Below are 20802 nucleotides of genomic sequence, written 5' to 3' on the forward strand. Positions count from 1 at the left end.
GGGGGTTCATCGACCCAGTTACAATTCACTTCGTTACAGAAACACTCTCTAGCTAACTCATGAGCAACTTCATTTGCTTCTCTATGGCAGAAACAGTAGTGAACATTTCCAATATTTGTAGCATAGTCAACGCAGTCCGCATATATAGCCGATGGTACATTCCACCAAATGTTCTCACCAGTAGAAGCTTCGATAGTTTCCAAAGAATCTGACTCAATAATATTATTGCATCCCATCTCACTAGCAAGTTAAGACCCTCCCTCATTGCATAAGCTTCCGCAGTGACAACAGAGTCAATATTTGCCAAGAAAGTACAGGAGGCTGCAACAAATTTACCTTCACAATCTCTCATAATTGCTCCCGTATTCAGAGTGAAACGATCCATCAACATTCACCTTCAGAAATCTAGCCTCCGGTTTAATCCACTTTTCTCTTGGGGGCGTTGGTTTGGAAAGAATTTTGCTGTATTTGTTGCCATTGAAAGAATAGATATCTTGCATTTTAATAAAGGAGGGACTGGTTCATTATGTGTTATCTGACGACGAATCCACCAAATGTACCAGGCTCCAATAGCTAAAACCTCCTTCTGTCCAACGTTAAAATCTTGCAAGGTCACATCATTTTGTCTAAACAAGGTTTCCAACACCACAGAGCCCGATCGATCCTGTATAGTATCATCAATAACGTGAGTTAGGTTTAACAATTCCCAGAAGTCCTTCGCCATGGGGCATTTGAATATCATATGGAGTATGTCTTCAGCCGCATTATTGCAAATAGGGCACCCTCCTTCTGTTCCCACATGTCTATTAGCCAATATTGCTTTGAGAGGGACAATACCATGCTCCACATAAATATTTTAACTTTATCAAACTTGTAAGTTAGGAGTATCATCTTACGCCTGATTTCTCTATAACTAGGAGGGGAGGTTTATGACTCATACTAGCGCTTGGCAAGATACCAAGTTGATTTTGGGCCATTTTCTGTTTGGTTTCCACAAAGTATTTCTTTTCTGTTTAGTTTCCTTTACCATGGTAGTTGATTTGAAAAACGTATACATGCAATTTAGAATGGAAGCGTGGTAAACATATTAACTCATAATTTTTTATTAAAATAGATAGTTCATAAATGCGGAAAGTCTCCTTATATTCCGAGTGCACATGCCCCCTTTATTTAGATACATATTTTAAAATGTTAAAAATCCTGATAAAAAACATTTCACATGTACATCTTCACAATTTATTTGTGCACGTGAACTTTTGCACAAAACTACATCTGAACACGATTCTTATAAGAACTCCTTCGATTTATAGGATTCATATAGGAAACGGTACGATTCACACTTGTGCGATGCCATGCTGGAGTGGTGTTTTGGTTCATGGATTTATATGCTCCCTTTGTTTTGAAATGTATCTTAGGCACATGTACATCTTCACATGCTACATGTGCAGGAAGCCGTTTCACGAAAAATCGACTTGTCGTGTTTTGTGTGTGTGAGAGACAAAATTCGGCGCTTAAAAAAGGGCTTTTCACAACATAAATTTTCTCTTTTTTAAATTTTACATAGATCACAAAATATCGTTTTTTTCGCGAAACTTGCCTAAACTACTCATTCTGACGAAAGTATGAAACGACCCTTGCACTGGCCCATTGTGTCGCGTCTGTCTTGATGTGGTCTACCAACTTGCTGAATTGTTTTGAACTCGTTCTCGAAGATTCTCCTATTTCTCTCCCTCCAGATAGCCCAAAGGAGTGAGTATGTGTATATGACTAGTGTATCCAAAGTGATGACAAGATCTCTACTACTTCTTGGAGTTACGCTATGCAGATTAGCTGCTTCTGCAATCATACTCTTGAAATGATGTGCTATGGCAAGCTGTGCTTGCAAAATTTCAAACTGAGGCAGTGAAAAGTACAAGCTCATTTTTGCTCAGTTATACTATATCCACAATATGTTGCACATTTTACTACAGTGCATCGATTTGGAATTGACAGCCACGATGAACTGTTTTTTAAGGGAAAGCTCGCCCAAACCTTATGAAACAAAAAGGGATTACTCCAAAGCTGCATGTTTTTTAAGGGAAAGCTCGCCCAAACCTTATGAAACAAAAAGGAATTACTCCAAAGTTAGGAAGTTGCTCGGGCTGGATCCATTTTTTTTTTACTTTAAGGCGAATGACGCTTGATGTTCCCGAAGGCTAGCATAGCCACTTAAGCACATACATATGTGAGATGCGCACTGTTGAAGATACCACGATTTCTCCCTTTCGTAAGTTCGAAATCACGTGGAGAAGAGAGCCGCTCTGATTACATCTCAATTCCTATAGTTGGTCCAAACCTTGAAAAAATTGCGGCTCTCGATCGGTATAGTTTTCTGACAAAAGTAGGTATAGCTAAGATAGATAGGACGGTACAAGATACCGATTCCTCCACTTCTTCGCTACATATTTATCTCCGAGCTCTGCTTGCTATTACTCGCAATCAAATTAAAATCTTCGCCTAACTATAGTACTCTTCCTGTCTATCAATTGATCACTGATGTACTATTTATATGGAGCCACCCATCGTTGGGTCAGTGGCACACACACACCATAGTGGCTTCACCAAGAAAGAAAGGAAAAAAAAAATGGCGTCCAAAGCATTCGTAGGGCTGGTGGTGCTTCTCCTGCTGGCCAACGGCGAGCTTGGCCGTGCCACGTTGATCAGCGGCCGTCCCCCGGTTTCTTCTCCGCCGCACCCATCACCATCTGCTGGTGATCCTGGCCAGGCGAGGAACATGAACGCCATGAGCGGATCATCGGCACCCACCACTCTCCCCCACCCTACCGGGACCGGTAACGGCACTCAATTTATGAATATGTCAGTTACTTGCTTATTTGGTTGTACTGATCTTGTGTGTTTGCGATCATCATTCAGGACAGGAGAAATCCATCTCTCTCCTTAGCCATCCGCCGGCCGCGCACGTGAGGCGCCCGCCCCTTTTTGAGGCGCCTAGTTCCAACTGATCCCACGCAGTGCAGATTCAGTACTCGCCGCCAGGCCGAGCTGAAGAACTACTCCAGGAATAAAAATGTATCATGGATACATGCAACCCTATAATTCATAAAAGTATAATTTGTGGAGTTTCCCGTCAAAATTATATATTCCCATCATAATTTGTGGAGGTTAAGCTAGCTGCATAATCTGTCGTTTTTCGTAAGGGTGTGTCGACTAAGAACTAACTTCGTTCTCAGTCAAATGATATCATCAAATCTATGAGTTGCAACTCATGAGTATCACGAATCACGAGGCGAATCAAATAATGTAGGATTTAACTGAGCGTGAAGTTACTAGTGTATCCAAACATTTCGTTTGCACTTTATAATTACCTACAAATGAAATAAATCAGCTTGATAGCTTGAGGTTTGCACACTTGGCTGGCAACTTGCCGGAGCAAACATAGAGTCAGGACCGAAAAACGTTTCGTCCTGCCCGCTCCCGCGAGCGGCAGGGTGGAACCCTAGCCGCCACCCGGCGATCACCCCCTCCTCCGCCTCCTCCCTCCCTCGCCGCCGCCGGAGGGCGTCTCCGGGCAAAGCTCTCTGGGGCGCCGGCGGCGGCGGGGCCTCCTCTCCCCCTCGTCTGGCGGTGGCGGCGTGGGCCGGCGCAGCCGGCCAGGGGCGGCGTCTCCGCGCGAGAGGCGACGGCGCCCGGACGGCGCGAGGCCTGCGTGGTTCCGGCGAGGTGGCGGCGCGGCTGGCTCCTTGCTGGCGCGTCCCAACGCCGGCGCGTCCGTCGCCATGGGTGGCGGCGGCGGGCCTGGATCTAGGCCGGTGGGCTTAGATCTGGGCCGGGCGTGGACTGGCTCGGGATGGGTTGGCTTGAGGGGTCTCGTCCCTGGGCAGCCGGGTTTTGCCCAGTGCCCCCGACGGCAGAGGTTGGTGCGGGTCGAGGCCGTCGCTGGAGTATGGCCGGGCTGGCAGTGCTCGTGCCTCCTCTGAATTCGTTCTTGGTAGGGACCAAGATGCCATCTCCGGCTTGCTCCGGCCGGAGGATGGTGGGGTTTGGTGGCTGGGAGGGGGTGCTCCATTGGTGCGGTGGCGGTCGCTGTCATCGCCTTCCTGTTGCCCCCCGGCCACCCTTGACCACCGGGGGACGGTGTGTCTCGGTTTTTTGTTCCGTAGGTCTAGTGTGGCACCACTGGACTCCCTGATCTTCAGGGACGCTGGCGGGCTCGTTGGGGTGTTTGCGAAAGCAAAGCAAGGCGTTTGCCATTGCCGGCGACGACGACGTCCTTGGACGCCGTTCACCTTCTTGGAGGCGTGGCCACGACACACAACTTGTCGCCGCTTGCCTGCCCCCGGGCTCGTCTCGCTACCCTAGTTACTCGTGATCCATCCGAGCTCCTCCTCGAAACCCCTTTCGTTGAGGCCATGCGTCAGGCAGTACCCGGCTCCATATAGACGGTGTGTCTCCCCTTTGCGTGACCATTCCCTAGCCTAGGGTGGCTGTCCGTGGTGCGTCGTCGCAGGAGGCACCCCGGTGTTCTTCAACAGCTGGTGGTTTGTCGTGATTGGCATGCGCTGAGACTTAGGCGTTCTCTTGGGGTGGGTGCCGAAGCCTCCGCGAAAGCATTGCACTGCTGGCCTGTGCCGACACCGATGACGCTCGCGAGCGCCATCTTCCTTCCTGGAGGCGCTGTCATGAAGCTTCCCCCTTCGAGCTCTGGAGTTTCGCCGGCTTCACTAGCGTAGTTAGCCAGATCTCGAGGTGTTGGTGGTCCTCTGTTTTGACAGGATGCTCAGTGTGCTAGTCCTGCATGGTTCAGATCCGCGGAGTGGCGGCTCGGGGCTTGGGGTCTCAAGCTGAGCCGCCGGTGTTTTGCTGAAGTCTTGGGCACTCTTGGAGATCCTGTAGTTTAGGGCATTGCCCTGGTCTGCTTGTTCCTTTGTAGTAGGCTTTAGCTCTTCACCACCTGGGCTTGTATCTAGAGCTGGTATCCCCAGCTTTTTATTTTCTTTTCTCTTTCTTTGTTGCATGCTACCTTGTACTCCTAGCCGGTTGATGGCTTTGTTAAATCAAAGCTGGGCTCGCAGAGCCTTATGTTTAAAAAAAGGTTTGCACACTTATAGTGTGTTGTTCTTGCTAAGGGGCAAAGCATCAATTCAAAACACCGGACTATGAAGTATTAAGTATTTCTTGTGATGTTACAAGATTACCGGAGTCGGTGAAATAGTTTAGCAATTATATTATCGGCATGATTTCAAGATGTGAAAACTGCAAACACGTTATGCTGTGTGAAGATTTACAGTGCGCGATTTACAGTAAAAACGAAATGCACTGTTCTCTACTTAGCACATGCCGCCTTGACGATCTTCTGTAGCTATTATCACTTTTACTGGTATAATTAACTTGAGCCCGTCTGCAGTGGACATAACTAGTTTTTAAAGTGATGACAAGATCTCTACTACTTCTTGGAGTGTTATGCCATGCAGATTAGCCGCTTCTGCAGTTATACTCTTGAAATGGCATGACATAGCAAGCTGCCCTAATTTCAAACTGAGGCAGGGAAAGGTACAAGCTCATATTTCCTCAGTTATACTGTATCACAATATGCTACACATTTCAGTACAATGCATCGATTCGGCATTGACAGTCACAATGAACTGTTGTTAGAACATGCCTAGCGCCTTGATGTTTTGGTGCAATGAGCTGATGAGAAAATTTGTGTTGTCTGAACTATATAAGGTTTTACTACTACCTTTCCTTCAGAGTTCATTAGTCACACAGCCTGATCGATCAACTGGGTTCTCCATGGTGCTGTTCTCCAAATCCTTCAGGAACTCGGCAAATGCCGCTTGAGAGGAACCGCCTTCGCCGGTCGCGTCCAACGCCATCTTCTTCGCCACCACCAGCATATCCCTAAGCTTCCTCCCTTCCTCCGTCTCCATCACCAGCCTCAGCTTCGCCTCGAGCTCCTCCGCCTTCACCATTCCTTTCTCGTATCCCTCCAACGCCACGGCGATCTTCATCTCCTCCACCATGAACACCTTGTTCAACGCCTGCTCGGCGTACAGCGGCCAGCAAACCATCGGCAGCCCAGACATGATCGCCTCTAGCGTGGAGTTCCAGCCGCAGTGCGTGACGAAGGCGCCGACCGCCTCGTGCCGCACCACCTCCGCCTGCGGCACCCAGCTGCCGAGCACCATGCCGCTGTTCCTCGTCCTCTCCAAGAACCCCGCCGGAAGCAGCCGCTCAAGGTCCGGCTCGGGGAACTCGCTCTGCTCCTCCGGCGGACACCTCACCGCCCACAAGAACCTGTGCCCGGACCTCTCCAGCCCGCGAGCGATCTCCTTGAGCTGCGCCGCCGAGAACGCGCCCTTGCTGCCGAAGCAGAGGAACACGACGCTCTGCGGCGGCTGCGCGTCCAGCCACGCGAGGCACTCGTGCCGCCGCTCCTCGCCGCCTCCGTCTACCAGCGGCCCGATGCAGTAAACCCTGGGCGTGGGCCGGCCGGGCACGCAGACGCCGTCCGCGAGTGCCTTCAGCGCCGTGGGCTCCAGCCAGTCGAAGCTGTTCACCAGCACGCCCCTCCCCTCGGGGATCCGCTGGAACTGGTGCAGCCGGACCTTGGTCGTCACGCTCTCCTTGTCCTGCACCATGAGCGGCATGTCCACCGCGCGGATCGGCAGCATGCCGGGGCTGCGCACGAGCGCCTCGCCCATGTCCTTGAACGACGACGGCAGCTCCGGGTAGCTGTGCGGGAGGTCCAGGAGGACGGCGAGCGCGCCGGCCGCGGAGGCGAAGAAGAAGTAGGCCGGGACGTGGAGCTCGGCGGCGACGTCGAGCGCGTCGACGCAGAACATGTCGAGCAGGAGCGCGTCGGCGCCCCCGGGGGCGGGCAGGGAGCGTAGGAGGTCGCGGAGGGCGGGGTTGGCGAGGCGGAGCGTGTCGAGGCTGCGCTTGACCGGGTGCGCGGCGGCGTCCGGGCTGGGCGGGACGGGCAGGAGGCGGAAGGCGATGGAAGGGTTGGCCGCGGCGAGGCGCGCCACCGCGTCGGCCGAGACGGCGTCGCTGTCGGGCGGGTCGACGACGGCGATGACGACGCTGTGGCCGTGGCGGAGCAGGTGCTTGGCCAGCTCCACCATGGGATTCAGGTGGCCCACGCCCAGCGACGGGTAGAGCACGAACGTCTTCGCCGCCGGCATCGCTACGATGGGATCAGAACGGCGGGACGGCAGAGGAGGTGGGTGTGCGATACGGCTCTAATTGCTGGACGACCACACGCAGTCATTTTATACAGGAAAATCCAAGTGAATGGTCAAACTCGCACGGCCGTTTTCGTGAGCAGTGACGACAGATAGGCTGACTTGACTGACCGGCCCGTTTTCGTGAGCAAAACGTGCCACATATTATCTCTGAATAGTCTTTTGCGCCTTCATTTTTATCGCTAAATGCGTCAAATAATTTTAAGAAACTAAACATAACTTTCCAGGAAAAATATGGTTTCACTTTGCATGCCTACTAACTCAAATTTTAAAGGGTGTATCTAAAGCTCAGTCGACAAAGACTTAGTCGAATTACATCAGCGTGTATCATAAAGTGCAACAATTGCAAACACGAATCTTTAAAAAGAAACAAAATCCAACAGTGAAACATGTAACTAAGAGACACGCTATATCTCAGCTAGCTGAAACTTAGCAATTCCAAGTTTTAAACGACAGAGGTCAGAGGCGTACTTGGGCTAGTTTTATACATAGATCAGGTTGGTGCCTACCAGGCACCGCACACCCTGATCGGGTATTGGGTCCGGCGGTCTAGCCCATTTAGCTTTTCTTTTTTGTTTTCGTTTTCGTTTTCGTCTGTTTTTTCGTTTTCATCTGTTTTTTCTATTTATTTGTTTTTTATATTTTTTCTTTTCTATTTATTTTTTTGTTCAAACTCTAAAAAGCTCAAATTTGAGAATTATTAGAATTCAAAACAAAAAATTATATTCTAAAATTGTTCAAATATGATTTTTTCAAATTTGAAAATTGTTCCAATAAAAAATTGTTCGAATATGATTTTTTCAAATTCGAAAATTGTTCAAATATAAAAATTGTTCAAATTTTAAAATGTTAACAATCGAAAATTCTTCATATATTAAAATATTAAATTTTCGAAAATAATGCTTTTCAAATTTTGGAAAATATACAAATTTAAAGTATGTTCATATTAAAAAAATGAATTTTTAAAAAAATTGATTTTTTAAAAAAATAGATTTTTAAAAAGTATATCCGAAAAAAGTTTAGATTAAATTTTTTAAGTTTTTAAAAAACATAGAAAAAAGAAGAAAAGAATCAGTAGAAAGGGAGAAAAACGTAAAAAAAAACTCACCACATTAGCCCACAGTATGGTAGCTAGAGACAATACACTCAAAGAACAAATGTTTAACTGTTCTATTTTCTTACAAAGACTACCTTCTAGAGGTTTGGGCATGCCCCTTTTCCTCAAGTTATTCTTAATCATATTTTTGTTTTAAGATCGAGAAGATCCATAAGGAAATTTGAATTTATGAGGTATTTTTAGCTGCTTGCCAGAAGTCAGATACACATGTTTCACTTCTCTATTGTTAACTATGATATACATGAATTTAGAAGAATACACCCCGTTGGTTCCATACATCCAAATCATTTGATCCTCCATGCCAGAGAAGGATATACTCCTAGAAATCTCAAGCAATTCCTGCTACTAGATCATCATAGATTCAATTAAAGTCCTCATGAAAGTCCATCTAGGTTGTGAACCATCGCACAACTCTTCTACAGTCTTAGTTTGTTGGTTGACAACAAAATAGAACTCCCATAATTGTTTGTCCAGAGGTATATTGCCGAAAATAAAATATCCCCCCAGAACCTAACTATCTTACCATTATCTATATTCCACCTATACTCTAACTGCACAGCCTTAATAGCCCACATGAATCCTTTTCATAAGACAGAGGGGTGAGGATCTTGGCAACACGAGATATTTGGGACTTCAAATCTTCTTCCATAAGTTACCTTTAGCCTTAATAAATCATTTAGTACAAGAACCTAAAGACATATGTTAAGATCCTGGAGGTTACGAATACCTAGAGATGATCCGGCATCGTAGGTCGCTCTATGCCCACAACAACCACGACGACGAGGTTCTACACGTTATAATCAATAAGATTTATATTGGCATACCATCATTAGTGACTTTGCATCTACACATGTTAGAATTAAAATTAAGATAATATATTCTTATAGCCATCTTGTTTTTGGCATCTACATCAATAGAGATGGCATTGCCTACAATAAGTGACATTTTGCCCTTCGTTCGACGACAAATCTTCCCAACGGTGTTGGAATATGATTATCTAGTTATTGGCTTTTAGGTCTTGATTCTCCATATCGGTTTTGGTTTTCTTTTCTCATGAATTGTCAGTTAACCTAAGGTAGTGGCGATTCCTAGTCATTGCACTCATGTCAATTTCCATGCATGTCGTATCGCTCGTCATTTATTCTTTTTTCCTTGCCCCTTCTTTCTCCTTTGATCCACCTTCTTTCGCCTCTCCCCTCCACGGGGACACCAATGGACAAGAAGAAGGATTCGCTACACGTAAGAAGATTAATCAAATGTGTGATCTTTCTGTATTTCTTTCCCTTCTTACACTAATCTTGAATTGCACTTGGTGCATTTCTGTTTTTATATTTACTTTATTTGACCATCATATTGAAAAATAAATTGTTCGTATTTTCACGCATAGAAGAGCCTTTTTAGCAAATTCGAGGCATTTCTTGTGGTAGAAAGCATCTTCTACACCGGCAATCATCACCTGGATTTGGGGGAGGTTACGATTGAGCATGATATATGCTCTCTCCTCCTGTAAACGGTTTTTCTAAGCTTCCAATAAATTCGAAATAAATCACACATGTAGGTTTAGGAAACCTTTTTTAGGGTAGGTTTAGAAAACTTACTGCTGTACATTTTTTGAATGCGTTTAGAATTTGCAAAATCCCAAAATTGTTTAAGTCACAAATTTTGGAGCTTGGCGCGCAGCCTGAAAATTTGTGGCTTTTGGACACATGTGTACATTTTGTACATGCATAATGTTTTTCGTAATTTTTTGGAACTCGGAAATATGTTGTTTTGCTATCTTCAGCTGCACTTTTTTTTTTTTTGAGACAACCAGCCAAGCTCTTTTATTCCTCGAAAGCAAGTATTACAGGAATAGACACAGAATGAGGAGTTCCCAGCCATAAGTGCCGACCAACCCCAAGAGCTAAACTATGCTTGGCTAAATTGTGTGCTTCAAAATTCGAAGCTCTACTTTCAAAAACAAAACTACACTCCTGGAAAATAATAGACCTATGATTTATTTCAGAAATAATTGCTCCATATCTACCATGACTCCCTCCATGTATTTCTTTAACCACCTGCTTGCAGTCCGAAGCAACATATAGCGATGAAAGCATCAGATCCTCCGCCAGAGCTAGAGCTTCCCTGCATGCCAATGTCTCGAGAACAGCTGGATCTGTAATTTCATCGAAAATCATCACCGACGAACCTAGGTAGACGCCCCTGTGATCTCGACATATAGCAGATGCCGCTCCCCTATTCGCCATCTTAGCCACAGCCCCGTCGACATTAATCTTTGCTACCTCATGAGGAGGTGGGGTCCAATGATTCTTCTCTGGAGGGTTAGGCAATCTAGATGCAGCATTGCTCACTGGTTTCTCCAAGCTTCTCAACTCCAACAAGTAAGAGTTTATAAATGTATGGGTAGATAAAGGGCTCTGGAAAATCTCCTCATGTATAGCTTTCCTTCGAGCAGTCCAGATCGCCCAAAGTGTGACAGTTAATCTCGTAAACTGATCATGTGGCAGGGACTCCAACATATCAAACAACCACTGTTTAGCGCTTGGCTCATTATTCCTCATCATATGCTCCACCATCAGATCATCTGCTAAAGCCCAGACACTTGCCGACATATTGCACTCAATAAGAGAATGCCTCCATGAGTCCACAGCACCACAGATGGAGCAAGAACTAGACTGAGACATGTTGCGGTGTTGTAGCAAATCGGCAGTAGGAAGGGATTGTCTAGCTAATCGCCAAAGGAAAACTCTGACTTTCGAGGGTACTGACGTCTTCCATAGCGAGCTCCAACCCTTCTCCTCAGCCTCCGCATTGGAAGATCCCGGATTCCCTTCTAAATAATTTTCTCTGTGCAATTTTGTAACCATCAACATGCGGTATGCTGACTTTACAGTAAAGATACCACTGTGATCATAGTGCCAGGCCCAAAAGTCATCCTGCCTCCTCGTACACACCGGAATGCTTAATATTGCAGCAGCGTCCATTGGCAGAAAGAACTCGCGGATAAGTTCTTCGCGCCATGTAGCTTGCGTCTCGTCTATTAATTCCGATACTAGCTGGGGTGGATTTGGTTTAAGCGCCACTACAGGCCTCAACATATTATCCCGTGGCAACCAATTGTCAAGCCAAATATTGGTCGTTGAGCCATCCCCAATCCTCCTTATTAGTCCTTGAATCATCACCTCCCTACCATCCAATATTGATCGCCAAATCTGAGATGGGTGGGATCCGAGCCCGGCCTCCAGAATTGATGAGCTAGGAAAATATACCGCCTTCAGAATCCGAGCGCTAAGAGAATTTGGCTGTTGCAGAATCCTCCATGATTTCCGAGCAAGCAGGCATAAATTAAACAGCTCATGGTCCTTAAACCCAAGGCCTCCCAGGTGTTTTGGTCTTGTCATGTCAGGATACCCATGCCACCTTTCTCTTCCCCTGCTTACTACCCCACCAGAATTGGCGGATGAGTGAATTGATATGCTCGCATAACCCTCGAGGCAACCTGAAACATGCCATTGAATATACCGGGATAGCTTGTGCAACTGATTTAATAAGCACTTCCTTTCCTCCAGCCGAGAGGATTTTCTCCAACCATCCTTTGATCTTACTCCAGACCCTATCTTTCAGGAATTTAAAAGTTCCATACCTTGAGCTTCCAACATTTGTGGGCATCCCCAAGTATCTATCATTCAAGGCTTCATTCTCCACCTCCAGAATTTGTTTGACCATATGTTCAGCAACATATCCGTTCTGAAAACTCCTACTGCTCGTGCACTATCTATCTGTAAGTCTGAACATTGGGCTGCGTTGGCATAACAAGAGGCCCAGTGCAGTCTTTTCTCAGTAGGCCATGTCATCGCACCCAAAAAAACTAACACAGAGTTTGCGAGTTGGCACTTGGCAGGCTCTGGTCCGACCCAGGGACCATGTCCGATTTGAACCTGGAGTCGGCCACTCGATCGTAGACACGACGCCGTGCGCGTCTCCAACTCGATCTCGCCGTCAAGATCGTCTCGGACCCGCGCACCAGCATCATATAATGGTGCAGGCCGCCATTGTAACACCCGACCGACTCTACGAGGCTCTCCCGATCGATCGCCGACTGACTGAGCGCGCCTCGCACGTACGCACGCAAACATGGCGGAGGCTAACAGGGAGGAGGCCGAGAGAGCCTGCCGGCGCGCGGAGGAGCACTTCCTCGCCGGCAACGTGGGCGCGGCGCGCCGGCTGGCCGGGAAGGCCCAGCGGCTCTTCCCCTCGCTCCCCGGCGTCGCGAACGCGGTCGCCGTCTACGCCATCCACGCCGCCGCCCCCGACTGGCACGCCGTCCTCGGCGTCGACCGCCCGGCATCCGCCGACGCCGTCAAGAGGCAGTTCCGGCGCCTGTCCCTCCTCGTCCACCCCGACAAGAACCGCTCCGCCGCCGCCGAGGGCGCCTTCAAGCTGCTCGGCAAGGCCTGCGACGCCCTCTCCTCTGGCACCACCGACGCGGCCTCCGCGCAGGAGTGGTTCCGATCGCACCACTCGACACCGGCGAACCCGCTGCCGCCGGCGGACGAAGCGGAGTCGTCCAGGCGGGCGGCGTCGGGCGCCACGGGTCTCGTCCGCGTCCGCTGCGACTACTGCAGGAAGGCCAGTGATGTCAAGCGCAGCGAGCTGAATTCCGGATTGGTGCGCTGCCTCCAGTGCCACAGCGTGCTGCGCGAGCCGAGTAAGACGACGTACGTGTGGGAGTCGTCGGGCACGTACTACAAGGTGAGGCCGCCGTCGCCGCCGCCGCCTTACTACCAGGTGCCCAACAAGTGTCCGCCGCCGCCGCCGCCGAGGAAGAAGAACGAGCCGAAGGTGCCGACGTTCCGGTGCCCCGCCCTGTGCCCGCGCTGCGAGACGCAGTTCACGTCCATGGTGACCACGGGCTCATGGCGACTCCAGTGCAAGAACTGCCTCAAGGACGCCATGGTCCACGTGAAAGGCCCCGACGCCGCGACCTGTACCTGAACGTTCCGACGACGCGCGCCTTGGCTCTTGACTAAGATTGCTTTCTTTCCAGGGAAGGATGTCATTTAGCTCACCAAGCTCGCACTAGACTAGACGTAATGTATTTTTTTTTATTTTTTTTTAGAACATACATGTTAAGATTGTATAAGTTGTGCCTGATATATATAGCAGTATTGTGTTCTTACTTATTGTTTCTTAGTCCAGGGGAAGATTGCTAGAGAATTTACATGGTGCTCACTGAGATACTAACGCTGTATGGCAACTCGTCGGGGTTCAGTTTATCTCCAAAAGAGTGATGTCTTCCCCATTGGATGCACACATGAGGAGGCTAGTCTTGACCTTGTTCGTCTACCGGTGCCCATCAAGCAATTCCCATGCAATACTTAGGTCGGCCCTTGCACCACAAGAAATTGAGGAAATGAGATATGCAACCCTTTTTTTTTGACAATGAGATATGCAACCCCTTATAGACAGTGTTGTCAGTCGACCGAGATGGAAAGCAAAATTAAGGACTATCACTGCAGGTCTCATCCTCGTCAGAGCTGTGCTAACGGCAATCCAAATTTACATGCTGACGGTATTCCATCTGGGCAGCTGGGGCATCAAACACATTGACAGTATCCAAAGGAACACTTTCTTTCCAAGCGCAACACTTGCGAACAACAAACGAATATCGGAAATCCTTTTCCCAATTGGTTTGATCATTTGTATGAATCATTCAGGTTAAGGTGCTTAAGTTATATATGTAGTGTGGGGCCACACTGCCACATTTTCTATTTACCATATTCCAATGCATTTAAAAAGAATACGTTTTAAAGATATTTGAGTTATGTTCAACGAGATGTTCTTAGCTTTAGGACAATGCATAAGTAGTTCAGTTAGGATATGGTTAATTGTTTATTTGGTAAACATCGATGAGGGACACACACATTACAGACCATAGGAGAAAAAAAAAACGAAAGCATTCTCAGCTCTGGTGGTGCTTGTGTACTTCTCACGAACACCATGGACGCAACATCAGGACCCACGACTCTTCTTCACACCAGGATCTCAACTAATAATCTTGCATAGATCATACCTACAGACTGCAGCGTGGTTCCTTGTTTAATTATGCCGAAACGAATCGGAACATGATTTGTATGGCTATATTAGTCTTGCACTGATCTTTGGTCATGCACGAGAACACGAAAACCGCATGAGCCGGGCGGTGAAGCTAACCCAAATTCCTACAGAACCTACTCCCTCTCTCTTTCCCCTGTGCATCAACTATCCAGTATCTACGTGTCGGTCTTAAAGATGAAGTACACATGGTAAGAGCTGCATCAGTCCTCGTCGTCAGGGCCCAGAAACGAGGCAAAGGACTTCTTGAGCATGCTGATGGATTTGTCACCCTGTGATGTGAAACACAAACACATAGTTACTACTTGTCAGCGAGAAGTACTGTAGGTGATATGTCGATACAAACTGAACTTTGCTGAAGCGATATGGTGAGAAGAGCAAAAAGGCAGTTCTAGTCAACCATACCTGCTTCATCTTCTTCAGAGATACTTCTGCATCAGCAATCTTCTCTGCAACGGTCTTCTCAAGCTCAGACAGAGTAACCTTCTCTTTCTTCCCTGTTTATAAAGGATATAGTTGGGTCAGAGCAAAGATCTTCCAAACAAGTACTGTTTAAATGATATTCGAGTCGGAGGAAGGATCTCTCGAACGTAGCTAGTGTACAAGCATGCACTTACTTTGCAGTTCATACTGAACAATCAGTTTCTCCTTTTCAACTTCAAACTTTGAGAAGAGATCTGCACAACATGGATTGTGGATAAGTATGTAGCTAGTCACAGAAAATGTTCTACAAACACACAAATTTATGCCATAGACTTCAGAAGGCACTCGCTTGGCATACCTTTGAAATTCTGAACGTGTGCAGCTTTGTCTTTGCAGAACTTGTCATGAGTGGCTTCAAACTTGGTGTACTCTGTCTTCAATGAACCTTCACACTGCATTGTATACAGTCTGATGTTAACGAAACTATGACCATATTAGATGATCAGATCTGAAGCATCAGATCAATGCAAGTTCGAAACCTCTTTGGATGTCTTCGTTAGAGCTTTAAGGAAACTCTGTCTGCCAATGCAAACAATAAACATTTGTCAGCATTCAAGGTACAGTCAGCTAATATTCATAGCATTTATCGTCAAGAACTGGCTTTGGTACACGCATTCGTGTTACAAAGATGACCAAAAGAGCATATCAAATCTTCACCCTACGAAAAGCACAACAGAAAGCTACCGGCAAATAAAATGGCTCAGCTTTTCACCTTTCCTTCTCAAACTTGGTCTTGGTGTCCTGTACCATTGACTGAATCTCTGTTGCAACACTGAAAGTTACAAAATCTGTTAGTAACATAAAGTTAGTAGCACCTCTGCAGCGAATGCAATAGCACTCAGAAAATAGCTTGGGACAATTGGCAGACAGTAAGGGCAGGACATAACAGGCCACTGACCACACACACTGAGATGCATGTGGTTGTATGAATCTCATTTCATACTGGAATGCTCATGTATGCTATACTTCCTTCAGCATAGCATATACAGTAGAGATCAACAACCGTAACATCAAAAAAGAGACCCCAGCATTCCCAACCAAACTGCCAACCATGCTATGCTGCCCTTCTAGTTTGATGATACAGGCACGGAATTCTAGACTTTAAATCCGATACAGCTGGTAGAAACGCTATCATACTCCTGCAGGGTATTGTGAGGCTGAAACAGGACAAAGTGGGAGCACATAATCAATAAACAATACTAGTTACGGTTTCGCAAACAAGGTGGATACATTACGGAAACCAACTGGTGCATGCAACACTTCTTAAGTCTTATCTTCACATTGCATTGGTGCACACCAACTAGGGTGGCAGGGCGGCACGTCCGCATGTCCCGCAAAACTACTTTTTCTTCTTTGCCTTCCTGTTTTTCTGGATCTACTTTTTAGGAATAGTTAGTTCAATTGCTACAGTAAATAACCCCGCAAATCTGCCCGCATTGCAACCCTAACACCAACAGATCACTTATGATGAGCTATCTACTACCCCGATCATCAAAAGGGCAGATCAACATTCACAAGCAACATGACACTCATAAATCCAAAACCTGTCACCGTGTACCACTAATCTCTCATAGGTGGCGCTGATAGAAAAATTTGAGACTGGAATTGTTCAAATCAAGATGTGGAAGCGTAGGCATGGTTCAAAAAGGAATGTTCATGTATGCTATGCTTCCTTTGAGTACAGGCGTACAACACACACAAAAAGCGTTAATGTCTCTTATTGGTTTAGGATCAACCACCGCAACATTACAAAAAAGACCCAAGCATTCAACAAAAACCTGACAACCATCTATGCTTCCCTCCTAGTTTTTAGATGCAAACACAGACTTCTGAGTCTAAATCCGATACAATCAATAGAAAGGCTAACACACTCCCAAGTCTCTGCAGGCTATTGTGTGAACCAGGAACAAATGGGGAGGTGGATGCAAATATTACATCAACAAAACTAGACATTGTTTACAACATGTAAATTAGTCGGTACACGCAACACTCTTAAGTTCAATCATCGCAATGGTGCACAGAAACAGATATTTGACGATGCGGTGTGCATGCCACAATCATCAAAAGTGCAGCTAAACATTCACAAGCAACATGACACTCATAAATCCCAAAACCTGTCAGTGTACCACAAATCTCCCATAAGTGGCGCTGGTAGAAAGAATCAGACTGGAATGTTCAGATCGAAATGTGGAAGCATAGGCATTGTTCAAACTTGAATGTTCATGTATGCTATGTTTTGAGTACAGGTGTACAGCACACACACAAAGTATCAAATGTATCTTATTGGTTTAGGATCAACTACTGCAACATCACAAAAAAGATCCAAGCATTCAACAAAAACCTCACAACCATGCGCTGACCTCCTAGTTTTTAGATCCACAGATCTCTAGAGTCTAAATCAGATACAATCAATAGAAAGGCTAACACACTCCCAAGTCTCCGCAGGCTATTGTGTGAACCAGGAAAAAATGTGGAGGTGGATGCAAATATTACATCAACAAAACTAGATAATGTTTACAACATGTAAACTAGTCGGTACACGCAACACTTCTAAGCTCTATCACCACAATGGTGCACGGCAACAGATCTCTGACAATGCAGTGTGCATGCACAATCATCAAAAGCGCAACATTTACAAGCAACATGAAACTTGTAACTCATAAATCCTGTCGCTGTGGACAACAAATCTCTCATAAGTGGTGCTGGTAGAAAACTTTCAGACTAGAATGTTCATGTATGCCATGCTTCCTTGAGTACATCCAAAGAGACACCAAGCATTCAACAGAAACCTAACATTCAAGTTTGAAACAGGACAAAGTGGGAAAGTGGGGAGCACATAATCAATCAACAATATTCGTTACGGTTTCGCAAACAAGGTGGATACATAATTTAAACCAACTGGTGCACGCAACACTTCTTAAGTCTTATCTTCGCATTGCATTGGTGCACGCACCAACAGATCACTTATAATGAACTATCTACTACCCCAATCATCAAAAGGGCACCTCAACATTCACAGGCAACATGATAATCATAAGTCCCAAAACCTGCCACTGTAAACCACAAATCTCCCATAAGTGGAGCTGGTAGAAAAAATCAGACTGGAATGTTCAAATCGAAATGTGGAAGCATAGGCATTGTTCAAACTTGAATGTTCATGTATGCTATGCTACCTTTGAGTACAGGCATACAGCACGCACAGAGAGTGTCAATGTCTCTTATTGGTTTAGGATAAACTACCACAACATCACAAAAAAGACCCAAGCATTCAACAAAAACCTGACAACCATGCTATGCTGCCCTGCTAGTGTTTAGATGCAACTACAGATTTTTAGAGTCTAGATCAGATACAATCAATAGAAAGGCTAACACACTCCCAAGTCTCCACAGGCTATTGTGTGAACCAGGAAAAAATGGGAAGGGGGATGCAATTATTACATCAACAAAACTAGACATTCTTTACAACATGTAAACTAGTCGGTACATGCAACACTTCTAAGTTCTATCACCGCAAATGGCGCACGGAAGATCTCTGACACTCATAGCAGTATGCATGCCACAATCATCAAAAGCGCACCCAAATATTCACAATCAACATGACACTCGATACTCCTAAATCCTGTTGTTGTGGACATCAAATCTCTCATAAGTGGTGCTGGTAGAAAATTTTCAGACTAGAATGTTCATGTATGCTATGCTTCCTTCAGTACATCCAAAGAGACCCCAAGCATTCAACAGAAACCTAAGAACCATGTTACGCTACCCTTCTAGTTTCATGATGCAAGCACAGATTTACAGAGTTTAAATCACAGCACAATCAGTAGCGACACTAACATAATCCCAAGTCTCCACAGGCCATCATGTGAACCAATATAAAATGGGAAAGTGGGTGCAAGTATTACACATCAGTAAAACTAGCCGTCAATTACATCATGTAAACAAGTCAGCACACGCAACACTTCTAAGTCTTACCGTCGCTATGGTGCACTGCAGCAGATCTCTGACAATGAATTGCCTACTGCCCCCAAACATCAAAAGGCCACCGTAATAAACATTCAAAATCAGCATGGCTTTGACAATGAAGTGCCTACTGCCCCCAAACATCAGCAGGCCACCGTAATAAACATTCAAAAACAGCATGGCACAGGCAACTCCTCGTCATCATCTAATCCAGTTACAGCAAGTTAAGAGACACAAATAGCAGACACAAATCCTACCACTGCCAACAGAAAATCTCCCATAACCGGCGCTCTAAGAGAATTCAGACACTACCTGCTGCGAGATCAACCGAGCAGATAGGCCATGACAATGAAGTGTCTATCAAAAACACCATGGCTTTGACAACGAAGTGCCTGACCCCAAACATCAATAGGTCACCGTAATAAACATTCAGAAACAGCATAGCACAAGGTAACTCCTCGTCCTCATCTAACCCAGTTACAGCAAGTTAAGAGACACAAATAGCAGGCCCAAATCCTACCGATGGAAACAGCAAATCTCCCTGCCCATAACTGGCGCTCTAAGAGAAATTCAGACACCGCCTGCTGCGAGATGGACCGAGCACATAGATGGGGAGGTGGATGGGGAGGCGGGGGTCACCTGGAGATGGCCTGCTCGGTCTTCTTCACGCCGTCCTTGTGCGCCTTCTCCTTGATGTGGCGCAGCATCGACACGATCTCCTTGAAGTCACTGCGCCGCAAAAAAAAAAAAAAAACCACATCGCGTCAGTATCCACGGAATCGCGGCCGAGAATCGGTTTAGCCGCGCGAAAATCCGACACGAATCGGCGAATCGCGCGCGGCAGGAGGATGGGGGGTGCAGAAACGAAACCCTCGGTCGCTCCCTTGGACCCGAACCAAGGAGTGAGACGGGACGCGGGCAGAGCGCGGAGTAGCGGCGGGATGGGGAGGAGGCGGGAGGCGAGAGGCGAGGCGCGGCACCTGTCGATCTCGGGGTCGGAGTCGTCCATGTCGCGGCGGCGCTTGTCCGAGCGGAGCGCCTCGGCGGGGTCCTTGGCCCCGCCGCGCTTGCCGGCGCTCGCCTTCTCCTTCCCCGCCGACGACATCGCCTCCGCTTCGCCTTTGCCCCTTCGCCTCCGCCTCAGTGGTGCGTTGTGCGTGTGTGTGAGGGTGGAGAGGAAGAGGGGTTTTGCGGTGGGGGTCTGGGAGAGGGCTTCGACCTTTTGCTTCCTGCTGCTGGATCTCTCAGCCCCAAAACAGTATGGGAGAGGGCTTTTTTTTTTTTTTTTTTTTTTGACAGAAGCACAGCACTTTATTGATTAAATAACATCAATACAAAGAGTCTCTCGGATAGAATCCGGGGCAAAATCTGAAATAAAACCTAAGGTAGCCAGATCACAGGATCGAGCAAGTATGTGTGCCGCTTCGTTTAAAGAACGCTTGACATGTTTGAAGGTCACCGAGGAGAACCCTGCCACCAAAACTTTGATGTCTTGAACAACCGAGCCAACCGTAGATCGATCAGGAGCCAAGGAATTCAGGCGCTGAATCAAAGACAAACAGTCGGAGACAAAGATCGCCTTTTCGTAGCCCTTATTGCGAGTAATCATCACTGCATGGTGAAGAGCCAAAGCCTCGGCCATCTCTGGAGAGCTGAAGCCATGGAGCGGTGCATTAGCAGCCGTCAAGCATCTCCCATCGTGACCTCTGATCACTGCTCCCATCGCCATACGCCTCCGATCAGCGAATAGAGCCGCATCTACATTAACCGAACGACCCCGAGTGGCGGCGGAGACCATCTCAAAGGTGACTTTGGTTCACGCCTAATACCCGTGTCGGGTTTGTAGCAATGCCGGATGATCATGTCCACATACGCAAGGACGCG

The 20802-nt window shown here is 46.9% G+C and overlaps 2 protein-coding genes across 2 annotated transcripts; both read right to left on the reverse strand.

Moving 5' to 3' along the window:
• Window positions 1-5536: 5536 nt before the first annotated feature.
• On the reverse strand, window positions 5537-7184 carry LOC124680456 (anthocyanidin 5,3-O-glucosyltransferase-like). The gene has a single exon (XM_047215513.1). It carries the CDS (start codon window positions 7182-7184, stop codon window positions 5745-5747), a length of 1440 nt encoding a protein of 479 aa, XP_047071469.1. The 3' UTR covers window positions 5537-5744.
• Window positions 7185-14406: 7222 nt separating this feature from the next.
• LOC124680449 lies at window positions 14407-20105 on the reverse strand. The gene is made up of 8 exons (XM_047215507.1): window positions 19899-20105; window positions 19558-19647; window positions 15671-15730; window positions 15438-15477; window positions 15257-15350; window positions 15093-15152; window positions 14881-14972; window positions 14407-14747 (listed from the first exon to the last, which is right to left on the reverse strand). Exons 1-8 carry the CDS (start codon window positions 20021-20023, stop codon window positions 14679-14681), a joined length of 630 nt encoding a protein of 209 aa, XP_047071463.1. The 5' UTR covers window positions 20024-20105; the 3' UTR covers window positions 14407-14678.
• Window positions 20106-20802: the final 697 nt, after the last annotated feature.

This window comes from Lolium rigidum, unplaced genomic scaffold (genome assembly GCF_022539505.1).
Source record: "Lolium rigidum isolate FL_2022 unplaced genomic scaffold, APGP_CSIRO_Lrig_0.1 contig_1705_1, whole genome shotgun sequence".
In the NCBI taxonomy this organism is placed as follows: domain Eukaryota; kingdom Viridiplantae; phylum Streptophyta; class Magnoliopsida; order Poales; family Poaceae; genus Lolium; species Lolium rigidum.

Excerpts from the sequence above, each read along its gene's own strand:
- LOC124680449 (XM_047215507.1), bottom strand. The coding sequence starts at position 20,023 with ATGTCGTCGGCGGGGAAGGAGAAGGCGAGCGCCGGCAAGCGCGGCGGG. Across the intron at positions 15,153-15,256 it reads ACACGTTCAGAATTTCAAAG|ATCTCTTCTCAAAGTTTGAA; the intron begins GTATGCCAAGCG and ends CATGTTGTGCAG. Across the intron at positions 14,748-14,880 it reads CTCTGAAGAAGATGAAGCAG|GGTGACAAATCCATCAGCAT; the intron begins GTATGGTTGACT and ends TTCACATCACAG.
- LOC124680456 (XM_047215513.1), bottom strand. The coding sequence starts at position 7,184 with ATGCCGGCGGCGAAGACGTTCGTGCTCTACCCGTCGCTGGGCGTGGGC.